Raw genomic sequence first — 20,036 nt, forward strand, 5'->3', positions numbered from 1 at the left:
CTGACCGAGTAGGAGTGTTTGTAGAAATGAAAGTTGACTTTACTCACTTTACCACTAAAAAAGAGTTTCAGTGGCTGTTTCTGGTGTCAGAGCTGGGACAGGAAGTATTTTCTTTTGGAGTAGGAACAGATGGTGGATTGGGTGGAAGGATTTGGGTCACGTCCTTCATTACACAGGACTTATTCCTAACTCTGTGATCAGGGGTCTCCTTCTGGCATTGTTCAGGGGACCATATACGTGCTATATTGTGGATTGAACTGGGATCAGTTATATGCAGGGAAAGCACCTTTAAGCCTTAACCCTAACCTCCATACTATCTTTCTAAAGACTATTTTTTTTTTTTTTGGTTTTTGGGCCACACCCGGTAACGCTCAGGGGTTACTCCTGGCTATGTGCTCAGAAGTTGCTCCTGGCTTGGGGGACCATATGGGACACCGGGGGATCGAACCGCGGTCCGTCCAAGGCTAGCGCAGGCAAGGCAGGCACCTTACCTTTAGCGCCACCGCCCGGCCCATCTAAAGACTATTTTGACTATATATAGACAATATTTTGATGGAAACATTTTTTAAATCTCATAATGTAACGCTGGTTTGCAAGACTTAAAGGTTTATATGTTTTATAGATACAAACTACCACACGATACACATGATCAAAGTGCCAATATCCTTCCACTACTACAGCCCAGTGATGCCATCTACTCTTTTTAGCACTCCCCACACACCACTTCCAGTAACCTCAGCTCTGTAGTCTAAAGTTTTGTTTTTATTGGATGTTTGTCTCTTCCTCTGCTTTGTTTCTTTTTATTCTACATATAAGGGAGATCATCCGGTGTTTGTCTTTCTTATTCTAACTTATTTAGTAGAGATATTTTTAAGAGTCAACACCAGGAAGTGGAAAGCTTTTGATCTCTAGTTTGTTTCTATTAGTTAAGAAAGTGAACTACAGGATATTATGGAGCAAGTTTTGAATTCTGGTTCAGTTCCTTGCAAGCTAACCCACTGCCTCATTTAACCTCTCTGAGTCTTTGTTCTCTTATCTATAAAATGGGACAATAATAACTTCCTCTAAGAAGTTCTAACATTTGAAATAATACATGCTAGTTTTCAACCACACCTGCTTCACAGATACTAGCATGTTAGATCTAATTTTTGCATTCTATTAGACTTTGCTTCCTCCCTGGATAGTTTTGATACTGTGTGTCTCCTAGTTTTTGAGTCCTCTCCAATTCAGCATAGAAACTCAGCACTTCCCACATAGCAAGTCACTTTCCCACTCAATTTGATTTACTTTCTCCATGGCTTTTTTTTTTATTTGTTTATTTTGCAAGAGAAACTATCATTATCCCAAATATTCATGTTTCAAGTTTCAGGAAATACCAGTTAGTGACAGACTTTCATGGAATTCAGCCCAAATAATTCTTTCTGTTCCAAAATCACTCTCTACTTTGAAAGAAATCAGCCTTCCTCCTTTCTCAAACTTTTTCATGAAATCATGATTTATGTGGAAATCAGCATATGCCTTTTTCTTCATTCTGCTCCATCAAGCTTTCAGAAAGATGCAGCTGCTATGACTACAGAGAATGCTCCAGTGAGGCACAATTGCAGACATTTAGGCTGCAGGCATCTGAAGTTCGGCCAAAGTCTCAGAAGTCATGGTAGTGATCCTCCTCAGCATATCCTTCCAGCTGGAAGGTCTCCATTTGCATTTTGTTTTTCTTTTGGATAAAGAAAATAAAAGTGGGAATGATTACGTTTGCTAAGCATCTGGAATCTGACAGAGAATGAATATCCTTCCTGGTCTATAAGCAGCTCCTGACACAGGTCCAAATCTCCACTTTATGTTCCAATAAACCCTCCCTCCCCATACACTTACACACATACTTATGAGCCTGTGAACTTCCCCTTATCAGACATTTCTCAGGAGTGACGAAAAATGACATACAGCCATCATCTATATGACACTCTCAAATACAAGTAATGTATGTGTAGAGACTTTATAAATACCCAGCTTTTTTGAGTAGCATCAGCTTTGAACATTTTCTTTTTTTTTTTTTTTGTTTGGTTTTTTGGTTTTTGGGCCACACCCGGCGATGCTCAGGGGTTACTCCTGGCTGTGTGCTCAGAAATAGCTCCTGGCAGGCTTGGGGGCCATATGGGACACCGGGACTCGAACCAACCACCTTTGGTCCTGGATCGGCTGCTTGCAAGGCAAACACCGCTGTGCTATCTCTCCGGGCCCAGCTTTGAACATTTTCAAACAAAAAAATTAATTTCCTCTTTGAAGTTTACTAATAAGAATGCAATAACTCTGCTGAAAGCCCACTGGTCTCCTGACTTATGAATCATCTAGTCATTGAATATTCTCAGTGGTCACAGCCTTCAGGCCCCACTTGGAGCTCTGGATATTAGGAGTACCAGGAGGGGATCTTAGCCATTCTGACTTTTTCACTTTAGGCACACCACTTCTTTCCAAAATTCACTTTCAACCTATCCCTGAACTGATCATGTGATTTCAGGGTCCCTGGAAGTTATCCTGTGGCTATCTGGTCTCACCATTATCATTCCTTTTGACTCTTAACGTCTCTATCTCCATTCATTCCCCTGGTACCTTCACTTTCTAGTTTATGAAATATGGGTGTTTGTGTGCTAGCTGTTAATTTCCCTACCTGTGTCCTTCTTTATAGTATTATTTCCTGTCCTCCACCCTTTGTACATAATCAGGCAGATATGTATTCTATATTCTATATATTTTATATTATTGAATTAAGTTTTGGTTTCTATTTAACTGCTGCTCCTTCTAACAGAGGCAGTACTTTAAAACACTGAATTATTTTCTCCATCATACAAACAAAAAGTCTAAGCAGGTTTAGACTCTTGGGAAAGAAGAAAGAATCAAATCCTGGGTTTCTGGAGGCAGGGGGTTTGCGGGGGATGAGGGCTCAAGAGCAGGTAATATAACAAAGAGGGTGAAAGGGGGAGAAGAAGACTTTGCTGCCTGCTCCTGTCCCGTAGTCTTGCCTAAGTCCCAGCCTGCCTTTGTTCTCTTTTTTTCCATCTCCCTGGCACAGAGCCCCTGCTAGCCTATAGAGAGCCTTTGTGTAATTAGCAAAAGGCATTCCTTCTAGGCAGATGCAGTCTTGCAGGTGCAGGGTTTGGCAAGCAGATGGTGCCTTTGGGAAAATTAGAGAGAAAATAAAGAGTCCCTTCCTCAGGGCACTGTCCTGCTGCAGCCCAGGACTTGACAAGTAGATCACAGGGATCTTTGAGTTTCCACATGTCCCTCAACTTCCAGTCCCAAGATAGTACCCTTGTATTTTGTGTAGGGTTTTTATTGCCTACATCATCCTGTTCTGTATCTCAAACTGCAAAGTTCTGTCATTTGTTTGCCTTCAATAAAGTAGGAGTGTGAAGTTGCATTAAGTATTTACAAAGTCTGAAAGACCACACCGAGTGCCTTCATATGAATTCTTTGGAAAATCCTACTAGTAACACTTTAAGGTCAGGACTCTTATCATTTTCTTTGACTCCCATCATCTCTATTCCCACTGCATTCCCCTGGTACCTTCACTTTCTAGTTTATAAAATATGGGTATCTGTCCATTTCGCTACCTGTCACAGATGAGGAAAACCCACTGTTTTGTGCTCCCGAACCAGTGATGCCATTTCTGAGCCTCAGATTTTTCCTCTCTACCAACAGGGTCTACTGCTACTGTATGGAGCCTACCTGGCAGGCCTGACGGACCATGTCAGCTCACCTCCAGTGAATCAGTCTCTCACCATCATGGTTGGGGTCAACCTCATGGTGCTGGCTGCTGGCCTTCTTTTTGTAGTCACCAGATATTTGCACTCCTGGCCCAACCTAGTCTTCGGACTCACTGCTGGAGGTATCTTTGTTTGCACAACAACTGTCAACTGCTTCATCTTCATTCCTCAGGTATGGTCCAGGGAGAATATAACAGGACTGGTCCTCTTAGTCCTTCTAAATGCTTTTCTATCTTGATAAATTGCTCATTGTGTATTTCATTGAGACTCTGGAATGCCCTTGATTGGAAAACCAGAAAGAAAGAGATTCCTAGTAAGCTTACTGTTCCTGTTATTGACTCCTTGCACTCCGAAAGGAACATGGCTCTTCTGCCAAGTCAACAAGGAGACAGACTGGAGATTGGGTAACATCAGCAGCAACTATCCATGTCCACATCAAAGAGCTGCCCATAGACCCACTTCTCCACCAGTTTGACAGGTCTCACTCCTCCCTATACATACCTCAATCTATTAATGTTAATGCTATTTCTTTCATTTTTCTGAGTCTGAGGACTTTTTTTTTCATTTGTGAATGCAGAATCACAGAAAAAAACATATAGAATATTATATCATTTAATAGTTCTCCTGCTGGCAGAAAGATAGTACAGGGATTAAGGAGCTTGTCTTGTCTATAGCTGTGGCTAAAAACCTGCTCCAAATCCCTGGTACCACATATGGTCCCCTGAGCACTATCTATGATTTCCCAAGCACCACTGGATATGTCCCTGAGCACAGAGCCAGGAATGGCCCCTGAACACAACCGGGTTTACACTCTCCATTCTCCCATCAAAAAAATTAAAGTGTTTTTACCTTTCTGATTATTAGAGTTGGAATATTCTATTCTTTTAATAATAAGAAAAACTAAAAATGTGTTTTATCAAACAGAGACCTGGTAAGTAGTTAAAGGAACTGGAGTAAATTGTGAGAGGTCTGAGTTCAATTCCTTACACTCTATTTCCCCCAAAACCACAGTGCTTTGAAGAACCCCTTCAAAAAAATAAAGGGAGGAGACAAAAGCAGAATTATATAGTCAGCAATAAGAAAGAGAATGAGGTGAAGCAGTCCATAGGCTCTAATTGAAAAGTAAAGTAAAATTACTCATGTCATGCCTGAGGGTACCACTGAACCACACATGTCCAAGTTAATGAACTTGACAGTAGGCATTCTTTCTGATTCCCTTCAGGAACTTGTCCTCCCTGAGGTCACCCTCATCCTATTATTTCTTTCAGACCCTATTTAGATTCCTGTGAATCTTTAATTGACTCTAACCTCTCTATGAGAGAACTAAACAAATCAGAGTATTGACTAATGAATAGTTCCATAATGTTTATGCTGTATATGCACTTTGAGGCATGACATTTTACACAAGTATATATATAAATATATTTATACAGTAATATATATTCCTTTTTTGCAAGTTAGTAGAATAATAATTAGATATACATATATGGAAAAACTATAGCATCACACTGAAAACACAAGAATGGTTTTATTTTTGTGCTATAATATAAAATATTTAGGGACTGGAGAGATTGTACAGGAGGTAAAGAACTTGCCTTGCATGGAACAGACCCCATTTTGAATCCCTGGCACCACATATGGTCCTCAATCACCTCCAGGGGTCAGTCCTGAGCACAGAGCCCAGAATAGCCCCTAGCATTTCTGTATGTGTCCCTAATGCAAAAAAAAGGAGAGAATTGGGGCTGGAGAGATAGCATGGAGGTAAGGCGTTTGCCTTTCATGCAGGAGGTCATCGGTTCGAATCCCAGCGTCCCATATGGTCCCCCGTGCCTGCCAGGAGCAATTTCTGAGCATGGAGCCAGGAGTAACCCCTGAGCACTGCCGGGTGTGACCCAAAAACCACAAAAAAAAAAAAAAAAAAAAAAAAAGGAGAGAATTGTTTTTTACTAAATCTGAATGATACACAAGCTACTTGAAGGAAGCCAATGAAAGTCAAGGCTCAAAACTGTAGAAATCATACAGTAGGTAGGGTTCTTGCCTTGCATGCAGCTGACTGGGATCTATCCTGGTTCCCCCTGAGCACCACTAGGAGGGCTTTCTAAGTTTAAAACCATGAGTAAGACCTGATCACAGCCAGATGTATTCCCCTAAATAAAGCCAAAGCCATTTTTCTGGCGTATAGCAGAAGCAAAGACTTGTCCCTAGAAGGTAGAAAAAAAGAACGTGGATAGTGGGAACAGCTTCAGCCTTGTAGCCAACACTGTTAACTAATAACCTTTTTTCTTTTTATTTCCAACCCCTTTATTCTTTGCTGAGCTCCACTATAAAAAGAGGTAAAATATCTAAACACTTGTTTTGCCAAACTTCTTTAGTGAGGATCATCTACCATTAACATATAATTTAGGCGTGCATACAATTTAGAACATTAAAGATTCTCTTGGAGACTTCTAAAAAGGATATGCTTTTCTGTAAAGGGTATAGCTGTGACTAGAATTACCTCTAATACTTTCTTTATACTGGCATTTTTGTGATGTCTGGAACTATGGCAGTCATGTTATAATGAAGATAATATATTATTATGCTATAAATACTATAGGAAATGATACTCTTTCCATGAAGAAAGAATCAATACGGCCTTATGTAAGAAAAGAACCATGGGGGGGGGTGAAGAAAAGAACCATAGGGCTGGGAAGATAGGTTTGGTGTTGGAGATTGCATGCTTTGTTTGTACAAGGAGACAAGTTAAATCCTTAGTTTTTCATGGTCCCTGAGTACTTCTGGAGTGGCCCTGATAGTCTGCTTGATCGGAGCATCATGGATCTGAGTATCACAGTCCCAGTTGGCCAAGTATCACCAGAAGTAACCCCTGGGCTCCCTGAGAACTGCTTGAGAAGACTTCCTTTCAATCCCACCACCACCAGCACCAAAAATAAAAGAGGAAGATATTTTTGAAGATTTGGGGAAGATATCTTTCTCTTGAGTAAAATAAAAACATGAGATGTGGAGAAAATATCTAATTGATCATGTCATGAGAATTTCAAGGATATTTTTCCCTCTTAAACCCTAGCAAACTCATTTTTATGGACTGTGTTAGTTCATGAAATATTGATTAGGGGTCCACACCATACTGTGTTTAGGGCTTATTTCTGTTTCTGTACTCTGAGATCACTAGTGGTGGTGTTCTGGGGACTATATAAAGTGCCAGGGATCAAACCTGGGTTGTCTAATATCCAAGGCAAGAACCCTACTGACTGGACTATTGCCCTGGTCCCACAGTTTATGAAGTATTGAAAGAGGATTAAAATATTGTGTTAAATTTTAAACCACAATATAAATAAACATTGAATAGGCAACTAGACATTGTATAAAGTTGAATTAATTGAAGGAAACAACAAAAAGATGAATTTAAAAAAATGAGAGACTAGAATAGAAAATATGGAGAGCAAATCTAGAAATACTATTGTAGAATTAATAGGAGTCTCTGAAAGAAAACAAAATAATCTGAGTAAGAAATGATCGCTAAAAAACAACTAAAGGAAAATCTTCTGATCTAAAACTACTTCCATCCATTTAAAACAGAATAAATCAGCAGCCTTCAGCCACCTTCTAATATCTCCTCTGTCTGCGCTCACCTTCTGCATAACTTGTTTTGGTTCGGGAGTTACATCCAGTGATGAGAGTGGGCCTACCTTTGACAGTACTCAGGGGACCTTGTGGTAGTAGGGATTGATTGAACCTAGGCTTCCCGTATCCCCATTAAGTGCTCTTTCTCACTGCCCAGGAGGCAGTCCTCAGCCAATATGCAGTGGTCAGTGCTGGCTCTGAGGTCCTACAGTTCTAGGGAATACCAAGTTCACACCCAGTGATGCTAGGGATCCAGGATCACATCTGGCAGTGGTGCTGGGGATCAAGCTGGGGTTGGGTACATGCTTGGCAGGTATCTTAACCACAATATGGTCTTTTATCTCCGCCACCTACATCTCCAGCATTAGACACAATGTGACTTCCATTCTCCTTGGACATTGGCTTACCATTTAGAACAGCAGTACTAAGTGAGTTTCAGTGGTATATTTCCAATCTATACAAAGACCTAAATATAGAGGATAAATTTCAAATCTGATATCAAGATCTACATGAAGTCACAAGAATAGAATTGTTGAAGTGGGAGTAGTAGAGAAACTGGTCAATTGGATCCTGTTGACTTACTTTTTCATTTCTCTTAATTCCCTTTTTCTTTCTACTTGTCTTGAACTTTTCTTTTTCTGTTTTCTCTCTCATACTCTTTCTCCTTTAGGACTGACCATCATCTGAAGCCAAAAAGCAATATTATTACAGTTCACTATATTATATTTAATTCACTGGCTTATGGGAAAATAGATGTTATATAATTCATGTATGTTACATAGCATACATAATTATGTTATATATAATTCACTGGCTTAGGAGGGAAATGCTTTTTTTAATTTTATTTTATTGAAACCATTGTGATTTATAAAGTCCTTCATAGTTGGGTTTCAGACACACAGTGAATTAAGGTCATTCCCTCCACCAGTGTCAACCTCCCTTCACCAATGTTCCCAGAGTACAATCTATAATATCACCCTTTGCCCCTAGCCTGCCAATATAATAGGCATATTTTAAGTTTACATTGTTATAGTTTGGGTCTCTTGATTCTATTCTTGTTGACTTTGGCTTGGATATTTAATTCTGTCCTTTTTTATCTCCACCAATGCACCTAAGACCACTTGACCCCTGCTCCATCCTTTCCTTTTTTTTTTCCCTTCTTAATTTTATAGAAAAGTGCAGAAATATGAGGTAAAACAAGGTAATTTATGTCCCAAGGTTTCAATGAAAATGGAGGGAGTCCCTGGGAAATATTTTTTTAACACATAAGTGAACATGGATGTGTCCATTTTGTGTGTAGCTCTGAATTGATTTCCACTCTGGTTCAGTAACTGTAGGTCAAAGAAAATCTTCCTGTGAGACCTGTAGGGAGTATTCCCAAGAGTGTAGGATATAAACGATATAAGGTTGGAAAGATGCATGAAGAGTGGAGAAAGCAAAGAAGACATTTTTACCCTCCTCTGAGTTTTAGGGCTGGGCTAGGTGAGTAGGGTTTATGAATGCAAAGACATAGATTTCTCAGGGGCAGCTAGGCGGCACCAGAGAGCTAGGTGAAATGGATGACTTTACTAGAGTGAAGTAAACTGAAAAGCATTCTACATAGGCCCTCAAGATATGTCTTGAGTGTCTGTTTATGCCAAACCCTGAGAGGGGCAGTAGCAATGAGCCAATATCTGCTTTTCATGACCTGATTATGATCCACTAGAACATAGATCTCCCATTTCTGCATCTTCCTGCCTATGAGGCATAATTTTCTCTTCTAATCACCTGAAACATTTCATTTATACCTACAAGAATCTACTTAGACATTTTTCTGTGCTCTGGAGTTATCGCCATATGTTCTGGCATCCCTAATAGCAATATGAGCTTTTACCCCCAAAAAGGTTATTTTAGTTATTCCTATATTGCCAATCTATTTATTAGCTGCTGGGAATATGGACTTCATCCTCGGTTTAGTATGATTAGACATCAAAGGATGTCTAACCCACACAGATTAAGTATTTGGGGAAATCGTATTATATGATGCCTAGGAAGGGTGTCACAGTCTACCTGGGTAATAATAGTGATATTTTCTCCTAAAATAGGTTGTTTAGACCCTGTCTTTAAGAAGGAGTAAGATTTCCTTGAACAGATTAGGAAAGTATGGTGGGTGGCATTCATTATGGGGGAGGACCATGACCAAAGATAGATGGGTGTGACAGAACAGGATATGTCTGAACACCTCAAGCTTTTGTATTCCTCTTACTTTCTCTTCCCTTTGCTGTGATTGTATTGTTACTCATTGAGAATCATACACTATCAAGGTGTTAATACGGGTCACATACTTGGCTGTGGTACTTTCACACTTGCTTTCAGTGCACAAGAGATTAATTTGGTGCTTTGCTGGGGATAACAGTGCCACAGTGTCACCTGTAGTGTGGTAGGGTACTAGGAATTGAACTTGCAACTCAGACAGACAAGGCAAATGTACTAACACTGAGCCATATCCCTTGGCTTTGGATTTTCTGTGACACAAATTGAAATAAAAGGAGGCTGATAGGGGGTAGGAACAGATGAATGCCTGATGTATTCTTTTAAGGATGCCTTCTTTGAAACCTCTATATTAGTGTCTTATTGCTACTATGACAAATTTCTGTAATGTGAAGAGTTTAAAAACAGTTCAAATATCTTATAGTTCTGGAGGCCAAACATCTTAAATAGGCCTTCTTTGGCTAAACTCAAAATATTAGGCCTGCATTACTCTGAAAGATATGTAATCCACTTTGGTCAAAATAAAAATCATTATTAAAAATATATATATTAGGCCTGCATTTCTTCTAAACTAGGGGCTGGAATGGCACTTTACCCGTGGCTTCCCCAACTTCTAGAGACCTTCATTTTTCTTTGATTCTGCTCCTTCCTCCATCTTAAGAACCTTTGCAAAAGTGATCTTTCCAAATCTTCCTTTTTCTGACCTTAGTTTACATTATTATATTTCTTTTTCTGTTTTTTTGGGCAACACCCAGCAGTGCTCAGGGATTTCTCCTGGCTCTGTGCTCAGAAATCACTCCTGGAAGGCTAGGGGGACCATATAGGATGACAAGGATTGAACCCTGGTTGGCCACATGCAAAGTAAATACCCTACCCACTGCCACTGTGCTATTGCTCCAGCCCCTATGTCTCTTTTTCTGACCCAGCCCTCATACCTCTCTTCTATGAGACACTATAATCACACTGTGCTATACTTAGATAATCCAGAGCATCATCCCCATCTCAAAATTCTTAATCATATTTAAGATTTCCATTTATGACACATGTGTTGCCAGCCTATGAGCGTGGTTTCTATATGCACATGTTGCTCACACCTCCCTCTTGAGATGTGTACTTTCATACTTTAACTCTAGGACATGTACAAGGGCTTTTTCTACTTTTGGAGGTCTGTACTCTTGTATGCATTACTCTCTCTTTCTTATCCTCATTCTCCCCTTCCTCAGTACCTTTGAATAAAACTTGTTTTTACTTTAAAAAATTCCTTTTCCATTTGTAATGTACAAGTTCCAACTATTAGGAAATAAATGCCATTTAGGAAGAGGAAGGGACAGAGAGGACCTTAGTCAGCCAAAGCCTATTATGGGCTATGAAGATGCTTTCCTGGGGCCTTAAGAAAAAAGAAAAGAAAGGAAGGAGGGAAGGGCTTTCCTTCTAGAGGTCAAGTATCACGGAACATAGGGTCATTTGTGGTTAGACTGCAGAAAATCTGAGAGGTTTCTTCAGGACCCCCCCCTTTTTTTTTCTTTTACAAGTAGGGAGTCAAGGGGACTTAGATCCTAAAGTTACCCACCCAGCATTGGATAAGACAACTCAAACATCCTGGTTTTCATGAATATTAAGTAGAGATTCTTGCCATCCCTGCAGAGGGCATCTGAGGAGATAAGGCAAAGTATACTGCTTAAAAAATGGTAATGGGAGGAGAAGAGATGACAGCCTGATAGGGTCAGTGCCAGATAAAATACTGGGCATTGGCTCTGTTTATTCCAGGCCACAAGATAACCCTATATTTTGGGCCCCCACAACTCCTGAAGAAGGTTGTAAAGTGAATGCACTCTAGAGAAGGGGTCTCTGAGAGTTGAGGCTCATGGCCTGATCCTACACAGGCCCTTATATCATGGGGGATTCAAGCTGAGACAGGGCTCAGAAACAAGGATGAGCAGATGGTAATGAATTGAGAACATGATTCAGAATGCTCTGAGATCTGCCCAATGTGTGGGATACTCCCTTATCAGCTTAGTGGATTTTTGGTGAGCAAGCAAAGAGAGAGATTTCTGTGACTGTCCCCGACTCAGTGATTCTTCAAGGTCTGAGAAACCAGAATATACAGTGTGTTTGGAACTGACTTATGAGGCTTTGTAAGTGAAAAAGTTTTCCCATCTCGTGGCCTTGGGGATGTCCATTGCTGGTACTCACTGTGTGCCCAATTCAGGGAATGTCCCTATTTAAGAATGTTCTAGTTTCTGTCCATCCTGACTAATTCTAAAATAGTCCTGCAACCACAGAGGGTTTTTCAAAACCCATGTCCTCTGAGAACCTATCCTAATGACCAAAGCTATGATCAGGCATTTTCTTCCTAGTCACCATGTGACATGGTGTGCGCATGAGGACAGTCATACTTCTGAGTCTTCCCACACTACCAAGAAGGAAAAACAGTCATATCTCAAATTTAATGTTCTATCATTCCCCGTGGCTTTTATTAACATCTACGACTTTCCAGTTGTCTGAGCCGTAATTTGTATTAGAAATCCTTCAGCAAGAAGCTGGGTTTCCATGATCTGTCAGAATACCATTGCTCAATAAATGAGAATAAGAACAGTTACACATGCTGAGAATCAATTTTACTTAAGTCGTTCAGTGTTTAACCCTGTATATAGCTCCTAAATTCTTTGGGATATAATCCTTAACATTGATTTCAGTTCTGTTGTCTTAGTCAGTGCACCAATAGGTGGGTCAAGCCTGTATTATTTTTTGTCTTATTTACAAATCATCATCTTTCAGTGCTTTGTTTCGTTTTGCTTTCACAGGGTTATTTCTGTCAGTGCTTGAGGGATCTTGCAATGCTGGGGATCAAACTCAAGGCCTTTCAATTGCTAGTCATGTGCTCTACTACTTGAACTTTGTCTCTGGCTCCTACCTCAGCATTTAAAAATCTATATAACCTTAGCATCCTCTTCTGTCACAAGCTCTGTATAAACTTTTCAGAGTAAATTGCATTGTGAAGAGAGAATATTCTGTGCATCCATATATCTGTGACATTGTTATTACTTGGTGCTTTTTGAGAAATAGTGAGAGAATTTATTTCTGGGCATGTAACAGAATAAATAACATGTGTTCTTGTATCTAATAGCTGAAGCAGTGGAAAGCATTTGAAGAGGAAAACCAAACAATCAGACACATGGCCAAATATTTCAGCTCTCCCAGCAAAAGCTTCCAGAACCAGTATGGTGAGGATCAGAACAGTCGTGCTAAAGAGAGAAACTCTATGGAAAGACTCCTCACAGAAGTAAGCTTTACTTCCCCTGCCTCCAAGCATGCATACCTCTGAGGACCCCAGATTCTCTCCTTCCCAAAGTCTCTCCCTTCCTCCAATGAACACCCTTCCCACACACACATACCTACTTCCTGGTCATTCCTGCTTCCCTTAGCAACAAGCCAAACCTTGGCATTTCTCCCTTGATCATCCATCTCATTTTTGACCCTCATCCACTTGATTCCTTCGTTGAATTGATGTTTGCCAGTCAGTGTGCTAAGTGCTGACAACATAAAGGATTATTACTTACATAGTCCTTACTCTTACAGAGCCCACAGTATAGTAAAACAAATAAATATTAAAATTATTAAGGAGTGGAGCCGAGAGATAGAATGGAGGTAAGGCATTTGCCTTTCATGCAGAAGGTTATTGGTTCAATCCCGGCATCCCATATGGTCCCCTGAGCCTGCCAGGACCAATTTCTGAGCGTAGAGCTAGGAGTAACCCCTGAGGGATGCTGGGTGTGACCCAAAAACCAAAAAAAAAATTATTAAGGTGTACCTGGTAGAGTGGAGGAGGGAGACGAGGGGTTAGGAACTATTTGGGAACATAATGATGGGAGTTGACACTGGTGGTAAGATTGATGTTGAAATATCATATGCCTAAAACTCAACTATAATAAATTTGTAAACCATATTTCTTTAATTAAATGAAACATTAAAAATAATAATCAAAAAAAATAAAATTATTAAGGAAAAGGTCAGAGTGGTAAGGCAAAGCAATAAATAATGAGGGCAATGGAACTAATCTCGAGCAATAAGAAACAATTTTGTGAGCTGAGAGCTGAGGACAAGTACAAATTGTCAGACAAAGACAAGGGAAAGTGTGTTCCAAGCAGGAAGAATACTGTTGCAGAGGCCCTGAGTCCAAAACGCCACTAGTTACTTCTGGATGATATATCCCTTCTTTGCACAGGGTTGTGCCCTCATTTCCAATTGCTAATGAGACCTTTTCTGTCTTTTCCAGACTCTTAACTAGAGCTCTCCTTCTAAACCTTCACATCAATCCTGAGGTCAAGAAATGCCTAGTTATGGGGAGGGGACTGATTAGGACTTCTGGATACCATAACAGCATCCAGATAGCTCCCTTCCAGTCCTCATTTCTTCTGTACATGAGCCAGAGTTGGCCCCTGTCCCAGAAGTTAACACTGTAGCGTGAAGGAAGAGGGATTGAAGAAAGCACATGGAGAAGCATGTGGCTGTATTGTTTTGGAAAGGAAGCACAGGGCTCAAAGTCATTAGTATTTTCTCTGCATTAGAGTCCATATTGTTTTTCAACCCAGAACATACCTCCTATGTTATTTGGGATACTGCCTGGTTTGTAATGGAACTAACACCTGGAGGTTAGGAGTACCTATGTATCTGTGAGAGGATGGGATGATGGGATCAAAGGAACACTGCCCCCCTTTATACCCCAACACCCACAGTTCCTTGATTTCTCCACACCATTCCCCAATTGCAGGTCTTTTTTTTTTTTCATCAGAGTAGTAGGTTTCCATGTCTTTACTATGTATAAGCATTCACTACCTTATTTCAAAGCCAAACTTCTCTCACCTGGCAAGGATTAACATTGCCTTTCATACTCTGAAGACTTCAAAGTTGCATTTCTCCCCCAACTAAAGAAAAGGCCAGAAACTTGGTGAGAACTGCCAGAGTGGTTTTCATTCACAATTAGCTAATGTTGGAACAGCCAAATGGACTGACTCTTTAGCTTATGGTAATTTGTGGCGTGTTTTCTGTACTTCTGCCATGCAGCTACCCACTTTCCCACACAATGACTGAGTCTGCTCCTTCCAAAAGTATGCCTTGAGTCTGCCGAGGAAGGAATCTAATAGAGGACAGACGCAAAGACAGCTAAAAACTGGCCTCCCCACAACACCCAACACCTGGAACAATTTTTCCAGAACAGCTAAAAACCAGCAGCCAGTGACAAATCTAGAGAGGTTCATAATCTGCACCCCCAATGTTGCATTGTCTGACATATAAACAAAGGCTCTCTTTTGCCTCCATATGGGCTAACCCTTGCCCTAGCTTCTCTAAGATTCTCTTTGACCAGCCTCTCTGCTGCCCCATGTCCTCCTTTTTCTCTTTTGATCTGAAAAATCCATATTTGTTGAGTTGGTTTTGTTTGGGGCCACATCTGACAGGCCTTATATATTATAATCTCCCGGTCCTGCACTCAGGGATCACTTTTGGTGAGTTCAGTGACCATTTGAGAAGCTAGGTATCAAATCCATGTGACTTCAAAGGACTTACCTACAGTAATATCACTCTGGCCTCAGGGCAACTCTACTTTATAGTCTTGCATCTATGCCTTTATGGCTAGGGATCACTTGGATGTTCAGGGCAGCCCCACCTCCACTCCAGTGACCTCTGAGGCTGGGTGAAAACCAGCATCTAATCATCTTCCAAAGATCTCCTCTATACCTATTACTTTCCTTCCTTGAACAGGAAAAACAAGAGGATAATTTTACTTCTCCTGATCTCCTGCAACCTTATAAAACATACCTGTGGGCATTGTGCTTCCTCATTATGTGCCAAAAGTCAGGATTAAAAAATATATTCAAATATGGGTGCTGCTGTGAGAGGTCAGACTTTGGTCTCCCACCCCACCTCTCATTAGTATGCAGCCACATGTAAACTGAGTCCTACTTCTTTTTCTGCAAGAAGAAAAATTTACTATTTAGGGTGCCATTTCTAAGTCTATCACCAGCCAGCTGTGACAGATGTTTGGTTTGCTAAGAGAAGAGTATTATTCACTTTGCTTAACCAGTTTTCCAACACTCCAAAGAATCTGTGACCAAGGCACAAAGAAGTCTCTCTGAGTTGGCTCATGGGGAAACCATGGGCAGCAATGCAAGCAACAGACACACACATACAACAGGAGAACAAATGTTCAGACTTGGTTGAGCAGGTCTAGAGCTCCTGTGCAGCCACAATCACACCTCAGAGAGCACTTTACCTGGCAGTCATCATGAAAAGCTTGAATGAAGATCTCCCTATCACTGAGCCATTCTGTTCCAGGTGGGACCTGAGATGCCCATTGCTCTGGCTGTGCCCCAACATTATCCTCGTTGGGTGAGGAAAAGGGAGAGTACATGTGTACAGGTGCTCAGTCTCAAGTCCCTTTCACTTATTCACCCATAATTTATAGGCCTAGATTCTTCAGATGCTAAAATAAATGGTCTCAAGGCCAGCACAACTGAAAGAAACCATAATCCAAGAATACACCTTATTGCTTATGAGTTAGGGAAGCAACCAAGCAGTGGAGTGGCTGTCCCAAGACTGGCTGCCCCAATGCTTCCCTGGAAGCATCACATATGGGCAACTCTTTTCTGATTACATGAGATGAAACCTTGGGTCACAGAAGACATAGCTGGTGTCCTACAGAAAGGAATCTTGCATAGTCCATGCAAGTCCAGATACTCACTCTGCACTTTTAAAGTGGGGTGCAACAAAGAATCTGTATGTGGGATAAGCACTATAGCACATATCATCTACCTCTGACCATCAGTCTCTGAGATGGGCTTGGTCCTATTTCACTGCCTTTGAGCATGATTAATAGACGTGAAGGGGGAGTGAAAGAATCAGTTACTATAATGCAGGAGAATGCTGAGGGGTCACTTGTATGGCTAATCCTTTGCAACGCTCACCTGTAACTAGTCAAGGCCACCCTGTTTGGCAGTGAACAGCAGGGAAGTAGCTTAGTGGCAAGGGCTAAGCTGCCATGTGGGCTACTTTCTAGATCAGCTAAGTGAAACTACCTAAGCCTGACAATACTTCTCCAATATTTCTACTGCCTGTTCTTCTTTAGGGATATCACTGTGATGGAACCACCCAGTCACTTTGTCTTCCTACTCAGAGCCAGCCAAGGGGTTGAGGTGTGTGCACCAAATTGACAATCTCATTGGCTTCTTCTGGCTCCAGTCTTGCGGTCTTTGATCCAGAAGTCTCCATTCTTCTTTTTGGTCTTCCCATTCTCTGTACTATTTACCAAGAGGCAAAATACATGTTTTCTCATTCATTCATTGTCTTGAGATATATCTTCATTTTATGTGTATTTTTCAAGAAAACACAGTTCAACCATCCTGTATCTGTATTCAAAGGTATCACTACTCTGCAGAATACCATATAGATACATATGAATCTGCTCCCTCTTTGTTAAGATGGGTGAGGCTAAGCCAAGTCACCTCCATTCCCTTCTCAAAATGCCTTGAGATTGGGGGGATTAATCTCATCTATCAGTCATTCATGCTTGACCTCCACCAACCACTCTGTGCCAGTTCTTTTGCTCAGCACTTCATGTGCATTATTCAGGTAAGGGAGACCTAATCATCTCAGAGCCTAAGATCACACAAAAATACACAGAAAAGTTGAAATTGAAACCATAGTCTTCTGATGCCACACTTTCACCAGGGAAGAAAGTATGCATCTTTTGTTGATGGTTTTGCTTTTACTTACAGAAAAATGCTGTGATTGAAAGCCTGCAGGAACAAGTCAACAATGCCAAAGAGAAGTTAGTGAAGCTGATGTCAGCTGAATGTACACAAGACTCCTCAGAGTGGGCTGTGTCTACGTCCTCTTTCCACAACAAGCATATTCTGGCCTCTCCCCAGAATCTAGCAGATAAAGAGCCTTTGGAAAACCCTGGTGACTCTCAGAAAAATACAAGTACAGCTTCTCAAGGCTACCAAAATCCATCCATACCCACCTCAAGCATACCTAGCCTCAAGGGACCAGGGCAGAAGGAAACTGTATCAGACTTGAAAGATTTTTCTGGTCATTTAAATTTGGGCTATAGCCAGAAGTCAGGGATTGAGAAAAACCAGGGCACAGAAAGAAGAGACGACAATCAAAAAACTCCCCACCAGAGTCTCAGACCTGCTGGAGAAAGTTCTGTTCCCCAGAGACAGGGGCAGCTGGAGAATTCAGAGAAACCCCAAGAACGTCTGACAAGGGTTGACTCAGTGATAAGGGAGAAGCTTCAGGAAGTTCTACAAGATCTGGGCCTGGGCTCTGAGGCTCCCAACCCTTCCTCCCCATCTACTCCCCAGCAGCCCTGGAAGAACAAAACTGACCTCAAGTCCCAGAATATTCCTTTCTCCAAAGAGCTGGGCTTTAGCCCATACATGGTGCGAAGAAGGCGGGCAACTTCACGGGCTCACTTACACTTTCCTGGCTCCAGGCCCTCCAATGGAGGGCATCAAGAAAACAGGAATGTTTCTGGGGAGCATAGAGGACTGACTGTGCAGAACAGGGAGGCACCCAATCTGGATGCCCAAACTACTACTTCCAGGGTACCAAGACGCTCTTCTAGGAAGCCTGTGCTCCATTCAGGTAGTCAGGGCAAGCTAGTCACCCTAGACAGCAGCAGATCAGGTCAGGTGCAACTCCAGGCATTTGAAAGCAGCACATCAACCTTTCCTTGCCAGCCCTCTGGCACTGGTCAGGCACAGAGTCCTACCAGTGCCTCCCTAGACCTGCAGCTACAGCCTCTGGAATCCCCAAGAGGCCCTCGTCTTCCTTTTCCAGGCAATTACTTTGACACTGAGTCCAGCAGCTCCGACGAATTTTTCTGCCACTGCCACCGGCCATACTGTGAAATCTGCTTCCAGAGTTCATCGGATTCCAGTGACAGTGGCTCATCAGAGACTGACCCTGAGCAAACTGCAGGGCTATCTTCTTGGGAAAAACATTGGTCCCACTCAAAGCCAGTCGTGAACTTCAAAGATGACTTAAAACCCACACTGGTGTGAACAGCAGTAGAGCAGATCCAAATACAGAGAACCAGCATGTCCAGGCAACACTGAGGCCCACAGGGGCCTAAGAGACCAGTATCCCAAGATGAGCAGCTAGCACTGTGTGCTCTGTGAACCTGACAGTTATCAGATGTCATGTTTCTACCTCACAGCGTTCCTGCAAAATTCGAGTGACCATGAATGATAACTCTTTGGATAAAAGGTGCTAAATGAGCCTCTGTGCTGTTTAATCAGCCTGTAGTCTACAAAACATTATATACCAGATGGACAGCTGGGTAGACAGACAGTTGGAGAAATTAATGGAAATGCTATCCTAAATCTGAATTGTTGACTGGGCTCATCAAACTAGCCTTTGATTGGACAGACAGACCCATTAAGAAGACAAGTTTCTCACTTGCTTGGGTGTCCTTTCTTTGTGGGGAATGGTTGTGTTTCTGCTATGTGTACAGTACTTCCCCTAAGGTCAAGCATCTTCTGGTCATATTCAGCTCAGACGCACATTTACTAGCTGGCAATCATGCCAGCAATAGACAAACCCCCATTTACTTATAGGCACTCAGATTTGCACCCAGATCTCTCCTCTGGGCTCATAGGGCTTCTGGTGCTCAGCCTGTCCCTGGTGCTTTGGGCCATCTCTCTGACTCTGCCAGAGGTGGAAGGGGACACACTGGAAATCTCTGCTTAGTTTCTGGGGGAAACTTCAGAGATATAGAGGTGCTGTTGGTGCTAATATAAAACTGGATGTAGAAATTGGGAAATGGAAATAAGTTTTGATGGGGCCAGAGTATAGCAGAGTAGTAGGGTGTTTGCCTTGCATGCAGCCGACCAAGATGGACCCAAGTTTGATTGCTGGCATCCCATATGGTCTCCAAGCCTGCCAGGAGCAATGTCTGTGTGCAGAGCCAGGAGTAACCCTTGAGTGTGTTTGGGTGTGCCTCCCCTCAAAAAAAAAAGAAAATAGACTTTGAACCTTGACCTGAATCTGGCACATTCCATGACATAGCAAATAACAGGAGCTCCTTAAGATAACTCTGGGAAGTAAATATAACACTCATTCTACCTTTGACATATGGGGAACATGAGACTTGGAGAATTGAGGTGCCTTCCCCAATATCATGGTCCTGAAGATGACCCAGTAAGACTGACCTGAGTTTATGGGACTCCAAGTGGGTAGATTTTCTGGGACCACATCTTCTTCCCACATTCTTCTGGGAGCAGAAAGTCAGGTTAACATCATAGTGGAAGGAAGCTGAAATGGAGTCATCTTAAAAGTTCAATGGAACAAAACCTGGTTTTTCTCCTTGGGAAACATCCCTTACTTTACTATCCAGCA

The 20,036-nt window shown here is 41.7% G+C and overlaps 1 protein-coding gene across 2 annotated transcripts in view; it reads left to right on the top strand.

The window, feature by feature from the left end:
• Window positions 1-18,717, top strand: part of GPR156 (G protein-coupled receptor 156) — an 87,000-nt gene extending 68,283 nt beyond the window's left edge. For both annotated transcript variants that reach the window (XM_049785888.1, XM_049785889.1), the window contains exons 7-9: window positions 3,697-3,933; window positions 12,763-12,918; window positions 17,408-18,717. In XM_049785888.1, coding sequence (XP_049641845.1) covers window positions 3,697-3,933; window positions 12,763-12,918; window positions 17,408-18,700 — 1,686 coding nt within the window. In that variant the 3' untranslated portion in view covers window positions 18,701-18,717. The remainder of the gene's footprint in view (window positions 1-3,696; window positions 3,934-12,762; window positions 12,919-17,407) is intronic.
• Window positions 18,718-20,036: the final 1,319 nt, after the last annotated feature.

This window comes from Suncus etruscus, chromosome 13 (assembly GCF_024139225.1).
Source record: "Suncus etruscus isolate mSunEtr1 chromosome 13, mSunEtr1.pri.cur, whole genome shotgun sequence".
Lineage (NCBI taxonomy): Eukaryota > Metazoa > Chordata > Mammalia > Eulipotyphla > Soricidae > Suncus > Suncus etruscus.